Source organism: Gymnodraco acuticeps, unplaced genomic scaffold, assembly GCF_902827175.1.
Source record: "Gymnodraco acuticeps unplaced genomic scaffold, fGymAcu1.1, whole genome shotgun sequence".
Taxonomy (NCBI): domain Eukaryota; kingdom Metazoa; phylum Chordata; class Actinopteri; order Perciformes; family Bathydraconidae; genus Gymnodraco; species Gymnodraco acuticeps.
The window spans coordinates 1,923,142-1,933,774 of record NW_022991375.1 but is presented as its reverse complement, the minus strand read 5'-3'; the positions used below and the strand labels follow the sequence as shown (position 1 = coordinate 1,933,774).

Sequence of the window (10,633 nt, the reverse complement as noted above, 5' to 3'; positions counted from 1 at the left end):
ACAGATATCTGTAAAGAGAAATGGTGCTACAGTCTGTTAGCTTAGATTAGCACAAGGACTGGAAACAGGGGGAATGAGCTTGCCTACTGTTCAAAGGTAACAACATTCAACTAGTTTTCATGACTAGCTCATCAACCTATCCCTATGAAAAGAAATAGCCTGGCAAATCACCCCTACAAAACCCCAATGTGTTGTTTTACACTACCTTTGAATATAACCATGCTTGCTGTTTCCTGCTGTTAGCAGTCTTTATGCCAAGCTAAGCTAACCAGCTGCTGTTTATTACTATTACTGGGGCTTAGCCGCTAGTAGTGAGGACATTTTGTCAACAGGTTTTCCTCATTCATGTTCAAAAGAATCCTGACCACACAAGCATCTCCAAACTTTCATGTCTTGCAAATTAAAATGCAAGACATAATCGACCCCATGTCAAGGCCAGTGAGTGTTTACAGGTTATGCCACACAGAACCTTTATATTTTACTTTCATTCAAACATGTGGTCCACCTGCAAAGTGCAACTCTATCTTCAGCCAGAGGTGGGTGGTGTAATAAAGAAACTAGCTTCATGAAAACATTTTACGCAGTGATGCTTCAAAGCTCCTTTTCCTCTACAGACTGTGGCAATGTGTTTCTCACCAGGGACCTCAGGAGTAACCTGTGTCACTACCAATCGGCCAGCCTCTCCTGATGCCATCCAGATGCCCCATCCTGAAACACACACCGGCCTCTTTGTTTGCTCTACTCTAGATTTAAGGCCCTTTTTTTTTACCAAGTTGGACATGCACCAACACATATACAGATGCACAAATGCCAAAAAAACACACTCTCAAACTAACATGATGTTCGGACACAATCAACCACACATGCACATACCCTCAAACCACCCCCTGTCTGAGGTAGATGCAGCAATGAGGAATAAACGACACATTTCCTATATCATTTCACTAAGTCTCGCCTGCTTTAGCTCACTCCTAACCTGCCTTGCCATGTCGGAAGACCAAGAGTTAAATTAGAGAGGACTACATTTCCTGAAATGAAATGACTGTCAACTTAACTTTGCTCCATCATCCCAGAGGAGAGCAAGAAAAATACCCCAGTCCTTCCTTTCTGTTTTTGCGTAACGAACAGCAAACAGAGTTTGAAATATCAAAGGCAACTACGGTAAAAGGCATCGTTCGCAAATGAGTTAAGAAAGAGAGTTGAGCTGTTTCAGTCTGGCTTTGATCTCAGGGATTTGTAGCGAGGGGGCAACATGTAGCTCCTGTATATGTCATCATGACCATTAGGAAGTGCTGACATCTATCTGATTAGGATGACAAAACAGCAAGCACCTGTGTGTGAGTGTGTGTGTTTCGTGCATTGGCAATGTCCGATGTTGAAAGTATTCATGTGCTTGCATCAATGTGATTTCCGAGCATTCGTGTGTACACTTTGCATGGGTACATTTTTGCATATTTGGGTGTATTTGGTGTGCATTTTTGTTCTTCTTCTTCCACATCTGTGAGTGTGTGAGGATGAGAGAGTGCATGCCTGTGTGGTGTGCTGGCTGGCTGTCCTGCCTCGAGGGGAGATAAATGGCTGAGTGTTGTTGTTGTCCAGAGAGCAGATACTCTGACAGCCGCTCACACATGATTAATTGTTTCCTTGTTAGGACTGGGACCAGTTGACTGTGGCTGGGCCAAGGCCTCCCACCCAGATTTACCAATGTGTGTGTGTGTGTGTGGTGTGTTGTGTGTGTGTTGTGTGTGTGTGTGTGTGTGTGTGTGTGTGTGCGTGTGTGTGTGTGTGTGTGAGTGTGTGTGTGTTGTGGTGTGTGGTGTGTGTGTGGTGTGTGTGTGTGTGTGTGTGTGGTGTGTGTGTGTGTGTGTGTGTGTGTTGTGTGTGTGTGTGTGTGTGTGGACAAGAGAGTTAGAGAGTGATGAAAGGCAGCGAGGAGAGAAAAAGAGAGAGAGAGAGAGAAAGTTATATCCTATTTTTTTGCCTGTCATTGTACTCTCTTTTAGAACATGTGCTATTGTTTTGAAACAGGCCACACAGTGAAGTGGTGAAGTTATTTTGGTCGAATGTGGTGAATAAGACCGATGTGAACTGAGGGGACGATTTGTCCTGCAACCTTTTAATGTTCACTTGAATTAGATTTTGCAATTTGAAATGTCTTTAATGGACTTCCTTCCTGCAATTGTTTCCCTCTCTTGTGTGGTTGCGATGCAGGTACTGCAACATGTAATTAACCATTCTCTAATTACTTGACCCAAGTGGAAGAAGCTCTAGCGATTGCCTTGAATCATGGCTGCACATTGATTTCTCATAGATCACCACTGTTCAGGTTGATCTACAGTGATGCTGGGTTTCATGGGAGTGCATGAGTGAGCCTGATGATTGATTAATTACAATTATCAGAGGCCTGATAATTCACCAGAGATGATAATAACATCAAGTGTGCTTTACTGCTCTGGCGGAAAAAGCCTCTCCGGTGTCTAAATTGTCGCCCCTATTAATTTATCTTCCTTCACTGTCCAATGCTTTTAAGTGCAGCAGGACAGGTGGATAGCTGTGTGTTCAAATATTGGAGGTTTAAGGAGGGGAAGGGGTTACAATTCTGGAGTAAAAATAAAAAACAAACACCCTAATTGTCAGGTATCATGGGTGTACGGGAAGGAAACGCAGCGGGGGGGGGGGGGGGGTGTTGTTGCCACAGACGTCACAGTTAAAAACACGCTGCCATCCTTGCAGGGTCGTTCGGCTCCGTTGCACATTGAGGTTTAATGATGGCATGAGAATGACTCACATGCAACAGTGATTCACTTTACATTAGACCCTTAATCAAAGCAGCTATTATCCATCCTTTGTGTTGATAAAAGTACAGGACTCTACTAAGACTTGTGTTAAATAGATGCAAAACATTTACTCAGTGAGGATTTGGATGTGTTTTATTTCACAGCGTAGGCCATTTGTAGGCTACTATATCTGGTTGGATTAATGTGGTTGTATTCATGTAGATTTGCTGTGTGATTGTTTTTGAGATGGAGACTTTGTTATGGTGTTGCATATCAATTCATGCTTTAACATGTGCTGTATCTGCCCAGGCACCGCAGATGGGTACAAAGGTCCACTTTAATGTTTTTACAAATTTAGATTACATTTTTCCCAAAAACACAACACATGACCATCGCATTATATTTATTTTTGCTCTGGTCTAAACTCAATGTATCCAATATATAGTTTATGCTTTGCAGGGCAGTGCAAAGTATATACATTCTCAGTTTTTTTACCCACGTGAAATTATGCATTTACGTGTCAAAGACCTGCGAGATGGATCATGTCATAAACTGCACGCCTGAAATTTGGCACTCATAATCCATCCTGACATCAAACCAAAGCCTTGTGTTTTCATAGTGACTCAACCACCAGGGATGGCGTTAAACTGAAACATACCCATCTGTTTCTTTTTGTGTGCCAACATGTCACATTGGGTTAAAATCCAGTCAGGTTTAAGTGACAGTGATACTGCAGCGTGATCCCATACTGTCTTAAATATCCAGAGTCATGTCCACATGTTCACATGGCTTTATCCTCATTTTTTAGCTGAGCTGTGATGACTCAAATAAAAAAGTTTTCCCAGCACAGCGTGAAATAAAACCAAGATATTGTTTCTGTGTAGCTAGGTGGATTGTTGTTGCAGGATTGTGAATTAACTACTGGACAGGTTTTTAATGAAACTTGGTGAAATGGAGTAGCATGGGTCAGTGAAGATCACATTCCATCTTGGAGCAGATCATAAGGTAATTTGGCCTATAGACACTTTTCTTATGGAAATGGCCATATCCCAAGTGCCCTTCTTTTTTCTATTGTTGTCCTTGGTGTGAAAATAGCAATGATGCAAGACATTAGACATCATAATACTGAGAAATCAACATTATTAATACCTAAAAAAGCGTCAATAAAACTATAAGCTTCCAAAGCTTCAGGCATAATATCCTTTTATTCTGATCCTATTTGAAAGGCTTTTTAAAAAAAGACTATCTATTATTATGTTTTACTTCCACATGATATTATAGGTACGGTTTTGGGTGATACATATTCTGGATTTCGTCTTAGAAAATAGAAAGGGGAGAACCATTCAAAACAACACAGGATCATTTTGATGAGGATGAATGGAGCTGGAAAAGTAGCCTGTGGTCAATCCATACTGGTTAATTGAGGCAGTTAGGGTAGAAGCGACTTAAAAGCCCCAGTCCTCCTTGACAATGATGGCTGTCCTATAAGGGACCCTCAGTAGGGCCCTCAGGTCTTTTGATGGGGCATTCGCCAGCGTCCTTTGGGGCTGTCTCACCCCCCACAATAAACAGGCAGCCCTTTGTCGACGAGAGAAGGGGGGTCTGAAGGGTTGCTCCTCGTTATTATTTTCTAAAGTAATTATACCTTATTATCTGTGTTTACTTTAGCGGGGGTGCGAGCGTGCAGGTGTGGGCCATTCGGCAGTGGGTTGGCAGTCTCAGTGGTGAACGCACCCCGAGTGTCTTTTTTTTTTTTTTTTTTAACTCTCTCCCCTCCATCTTTACTTGGAGGTTTTGGGGGGTTTTAGCACTATTGTAGCCCTGCCGCTAATTTCCTCCTAACAAAAGAAATGTGCAATTACAGCTATTATAGTAGCAGCTGCATGCTTCCTAGCTGTGCAGAGACAGCTTCGTCTTTTCCCTGGCTCAGTGGTGAAGGGATTGGAGAGGGGAGAAGCAGAGAGAGCAGGGCCTGCAGTGGGGAGGAGAGTTCGAATGGTCACAGTAGCTTCCAGTGTCTGCAGGAAAGAGGAAAATATAGCCTGGGAGGCTCGTGTGTTCTCTCAGTGTAGACACAGCATGGGACTCTCGCCCACAAGCCTGTGGGCCTTGAGAACAATGGATCTGCCATCTCCCAACATGAAGTGTTATGAAATTGTCTTCGCCACAGTTCCATTGGCTGCTCTCTCGCATGGAGTCATGTGGTCTCAGAACTGCGTGGGCCGGGAGAAAAACGATTTGCAAATAAGAAAATGCTTTTTGAAAAATCTAGTCTCACATAAAGAGCAGATTCTGTTTATAGGATTTGCGGCATCCAGTAGTTACCATATAGACTGACCCCGAATGTAATGAGTTGAAAGTAATACACTCGGCTTGTATTACTGTATGAAGGCTAAACATTGTCAACGCAAACACAAAGACAACTCTTTAAAAAAAGTTATCCATTGTTTAAAATGTTAACAACAAAAGCCTTCAATCATGTTATTGGCAGATTGTTCTTCAGGCGTCTGTAAGTCAATATGAGCCTCAGGGAGCCTCTTCGAACATGTCATGGGGAATCATGTGGGTCACAAAGGAACAACAAAAATGCTTGCACAAATTAAAGAAACGATTAAATGGGATCAAAGAAGAAGTAGAGAAACTGAAAAGCTGGCGTCCTGTGTGAGGTTGAAATCTGAGGGCCCATCGAGGCCCTCATGGCGTCAAACACAAGGGACCAATCTCATGCTCTCAGCACAAACAAAATGGTCACAGGTCCTCCTCTGTTGCTCTCACTTACCGATTGTCTCACTTCACCGACTTCCCAACACTTAGAATAATCATCTGGCCCAGGGCCCTTAGTTTCAAGGGCATAAACAGATCTGAGGATCACCTATGTTGGAGTCAGAGCTCTCTTAGTTCACTTCATGAGCATGTGACCTTGCTCGATTTCCCGCAGCCCTTGCCAACAAAATATTTGTTTTCTTTATTAACATGTATATCAGCAGCAGCTGGAGCATTGTCTTTTCAATCATAATATGGGCCCAGGAGAGCTGTTTGGCTGTGCTATGCAGCTGATTGTGATAATAACTAGTAAACAAGGATTTTTTGCATTTTTCCAGAAGAGAATGAGAGACTGTCAGATGCTTGTCATCCTGCTTTCAGTAGCCAACAGTTAAACGCTTGACCTGAGCAAGCAGATTTCCACTTCCACCTTTTCCAGCCTTTAATGCCAAAATCTGAGTGCAACACTTTGAAGTGCAGAATAACTCTTTCCAAATGTATACTGATGCAAAACTGTCAATTGTGCGGGTCACAAACAAACAAAAACTACTAGTGGCCACCCACAGGCAGAAGGCAGTGGTGAGGAAATTATTCGAAATGTGGCTTCAATATAATAAAGCCCTCTTACAGTCTAACTTTAATTGATTTAACGTCATTGATTATAACATGTCATAAAAACCATTACACTTTTGTTGCATCAACAGTTTATAAGATCTGTAATGTAGAAACTGGAGTATCACCCCTAGTGTTGAAGCCTTCAGAAACAGGATGTAATGAAGGATAAGCAGAAACAGAGCGTCGTGGCTTCATTCACAGCACTGTATAATGACGGCTTTTCTTATGGAAGTAGTGGCTGGTAAAACAATCTTCCCACACTGAATACATTTGTCATTTGTGTTATTGTTTGAAGAATTTTGGTTGCATCAAGATTATGTTTTTCTTGGATCAAAAAAGGGACGCCCAATTTCAAAAAATTCCCAGGAAAGGTTGATTGTATTTTAAAGGTTTAAAGTCTCTCATTCTATATACAGTATTTATTACATTTTTACTTGATTACGGACTTGACTTTGATTTCCCGCAGTGTATGAACACACAGCATGACTTTCTGATCGTGTGTTCTGAAAATAAAGTAATTTGTTACTACATGGAAAAAATACATTTTCAATTAATAGAATTACAAAAACTAAGTAAATATAATACCAGAGAGAATGTATTTAGTCAACTTTGCACTTCTCGAGGCAGAGGATGAATGTTTTTTCAGCATGAAAGCCTCCGTCTTACTGGCATCTATTTCAGCTCATTAGGACCCTGGGACTGAGAGTCGACAAAACACTGAGAGAAATCATTTTGCCGGGGGAGTGTGGCGGGGATAAATTGGCCTCTGGTTCAGTACGAGAGTCCCCGCTGTGCAAAGCGGAAGAGAAGGGCCTGGCTGGCAGTAGGGGCAGGCCCCAGGCAAGGCAGGCTGGGGGCCCCATGCTGAGACCCCCTACCCGCCTCTGACAAATACGGCAGTGGATAATCTCTCCTTCAGGGACTCGGCCCAGCGCTGTGGGGCTGAGAAGGGAAGGGGTCTGTTATACAGGAACTGCCTCTGTGTGACGATCAGGCACCACAAACACACTTGTTTGCATTGTGTGTACTTCCACTGCACACAGATTATGTACATCTCCATTTCCGCCTGTGTACACTTTTCCTCTCTTCCTCTGTCACGCTGACATCCCTTTGACAGTTGTAATAAACAGAGCCTAATATAAAAGTATGGTTGCTACAAAATGATCACAAATATCTCTGATGAATTCTGATGTGCACTTGAACTCGAGTAAAATCATGCAAAATGAATGCAGTTCAAAATAAATGCACATTGTGTCTGAGGGCAATAACAAGCCGTCCATTACAGGTAGACCGTGTTGACTTGGTAGGTGTGCTTTTAAATTGTATTTAAGGCAAACCATGAGACATCTTTCATACAGAAACTAATAACTGCATGAATGGATTTAGTTTCTACATCAAAGAAAAAGGAAACATGAGGTGAAACGGGAGGACGAAGGCTTGATTTTCTGGTAATAACCATTCCAGCATCAGTTACATTTAGCCATTAGTAATGCGCCATGAAAGTATGACAGCATTTATTGGGTATTAATTTACCGATACTATTTTTCAGCAATGTTTCTGTGATTGCTAAAGAAACGGAATTCAGTTTTTCCATATTAGACCAGTGCAGCACCAGATCAGAATCCATATTAATAACTTAAATATATATTAAAATAAGCAAAAGTATAAACTATAAATGTCATGAACGATAAGTAAAAACACTGAAAGGGAACTTATTTCTCCAAACACTTTACTTCCATCAGCATTTATTACAAAAAAAAGAAACAAATTAACATCATCAACGGTCTTCCGGTAGTGTGGGGTCGACCAGTAATAATCAAATATAAATGTCCATATCCAATGTCATCGTAGACTCAAAGGCTCGTCAGCCGCTAAGACGTCTCCATCTTGTAACCATGTTTTTCCAGCTCCGCTCTGCAGGGAGTAAAAGAAAAACAGAAAGATCAAGTCAGATGATTACAGGTGGGCGGTGGAGGCATAAGGACCCTCTGCTATTGATTGTAAGAACCATTAAGAGATGGGAGTGAACAAATATAGAAGTATTGCATAATGTGTGCGGCTATAGATTTGATGATTACATATATATGTATATGGCAGCGCTGCCCTTTAACTGTAATGATATAACAGTATATATATAACAGCTTAATAACATCACAATTGGACAACATAAAACAACAGCATATTACTGTCTAAAGAGTACTCAAATAAAAAACAGAGCAGCCACTTATCAACAGTTATTGATTATCCAATAAATGTGAGTGTAAACATGATCTCATGATAACTTTGATGTGTGTTTCAAGGTGTTTATAGCTCAACTTCAGATACAAGTGAAACACGCAGCCGTCGACTACCTAAGATTTAAGGAGGAGCTGCGTGTTGACTGCCAAGTAAGACACAGAGTGCAAACACACCATTTGTTTCATGCTATTTCTAAATGGAAGCTGCATGGATTTGATTAACGGCGAATAATGTTCAAAGAGAAATCTGCAGTAAGAAGCTTTTTAAACTAGAGATGCACCGATTGCAATTTCTCTGACAGATTCTGACCTGCCTTTTTTTTGCAGATTCAAATTATTTCCCCTTAAGAACTTAAATTGACAACATTCACCAACATTGTTGTAGCTTTTCTTTAATGGAAAATGTTAAGTAAAGGATGTCTAAATAATTGCAGTATAACCATCTTTATATGAAATGTTTTAATTTCCCATTAGAAAATAGATGAAACAGATCTTTACCAAAAAACACACCTGAAGTAAATTAAACCCTAACTTCCACACTGACCTGCCTTCTGTATGTCGCTGTCTTTAGATAGATGGCCAGAAACTCGCAATTGTGTTTGTTAGTTTGCATCTCTCCTATTGCAATATCAGAAGGTGCCCTTCACACTGTTGCTGCTGTAGTTTTGCTGTTCGGTGTTGTCATGTTTTTCGAGTATATTTTGTAGAACTAGGCTACAGCTACCTTTGGTTATGTAACCCTGTGTTGCATGACATTTTGTCTTTCCGACCTGCTGTTCTAGATACAACTGATAATCTATGAGGGGATGTGAGCTAAACATTGTGAAATGTATTTGACCTCAATTGATTGGAGAAATCATCCTCTACGTTGTCATCATCCCAGTTGTCTTCCCAAACATGAGCATCTTCATCTTCCTCCAGCCCGGTCCAATCTAGGAATTATAGAGTAGGAAATTAAAAACATAGCACTGATGACAAACCCTCAATTGTAGACAAAAAAAGTGTTTAAAAACCACATAGGTGCTATTGAGAGTAAACGTTCACATCACTAGCTTTGGCTCACTGTTTACCTGAACGGCTATCTCTTGCTAGTTAGCATTGCCTTGAGCAATGGAGCTAATGCATAGACTCTAGCTGAATAACACAAGTGCATGTTAAATAATAGAAGCACAATGACTGTACGATAGGAGGACAGTGAGCTCTATGTGTCGACAAATTAACTAAACGTATAAGTAAGATACGTGTTATGACTGTGTTGCGTATAACAAGAAAGTTAGCTACCGGTTAGCTAATGCTAACATGGCTAGGCTAGCTGAGTCACTGTTGCAGGGCCCAGCAGCGAGCAATAACAGATACACATGGCCAGTAAAAGAGAAAACAAAACAATCATGATTTAGAATATTATCATTATAAACTTACCCTCGGCTGGGAATTCTTCAAACTCATCATCCTCCTCCAGTAAGCCAAGGTCCACGGTCTGTTTCTTGTCTGACATGTTAGCAGTGTTGACGGTGTGTTTCTGTTAACGAGCGGCTCTCTGTGTGAGGAAGGAAGAAGAAGCTCGAGCGTGTCCAGACTGCGGCTGCGCAGGAGAGCGCAGGAGAGCGCAGCAACTCGCCATGCTTTACGGCAAGGCATGAGAAGGTAAATTAAGGTTAGCACATACTGTTGTATTTATTCACCATAATTCATTAAAACTACAATTAAAATGTCATTTACTTTAATATGCATGTGCACCTACCCTGACTTAGTAAAAAATAACGCATTCCCTGCACAGAGAGCATTAACAAAGACAGACACAAATACTGTAAGTTGTCATAAGACATAAGTTGATAACATGGTGGAGGGCAATACAGAAGTCTTACCTAGTTGAGATGAATACATGAACCATTAGCTATTAAAAATGAACATGGCGTAGAAATGACTTTTTAATGTGTTTTGGTTATAAAAGCTGACATTCAGACCTACGTTAGCATTGAGACCTTTACATGTTTTAGTCTAAAATAATCAATGTTCCTAGCTTGATCAGTGTATTGCAAAGACAAAGTTACTTGTATCTATTCAATAGTTAAATAAGTCAGTAGCCTGACACAGTTTACTGGCTTGTCGTCCTGGAGATGCACAATACAATAAGTGAAACAGAAGTCAATGGTGTCTATTGTTGTGACATATTGCATGAGTATTTGTAAAATTTATAGTCCACAAAGTTGTGGTGTCTTTGGAATTTCAATAGGTAGCCTA

General features: G+C 41.0%; 1 protein-coding gene across 1 annotated transcript; it reads right to left on the bottom strand.

Moving 5' to 3' along the window:
- Positions 1-7,867: 7,867 nt before the first annotated feature.
- Positions 7,868-9,980, bottom strand: sem1 (SEM1 26S proteasome complex subunit). Its single transcript, XM_034240756.1, has 3 exons — positions 9,812-9,980; positions 9,231-9,324; positions 7,868-8,069 (listed from the first exon to the last, which is right to left on the bottom strand). The coding sequence occupies exons 1-3, from the start codon at positions 9,885-9,887 to the stop codon at positions 8,027-8,029; spliced, it is 213 nt and encodes a 70-aa protein (XP_034096647.1). The 5' UTR covers positions 9,888-9,980; the 3' UTR covers positions 7,868-8,026.
- Positions 9,981-10,633: the final 653 nt, after the last annotated feature.

What these genes read in the sequence shown, in the direction of transcription:
- sem1 (XM_034240756.1), bottom strand. Translation starts at nt 9,887, where the DNA reads ATGTCAGACAAGAAACAGACCGTGGACCTTGGCTTACTGGAGGAGGAT. An exon ending in TGAAGAATTCCCAGCCGAGG is followed by an intron (nt 9,325 to 9,811) that starts GTAAGTTTATAA and finishes TATAATTCCTAG; the next exon opens with ATTGGACCGGGCTGGAGGAA. An exon ending in GATTTCTCCAATCAATTGAG is followed by an intron (nt 8,070 to 9,230) that starts GTCAAATACATT and finishes TACTCCCTGCAG; the next exon opens with AGCGGAGCTGGAAAAACATG.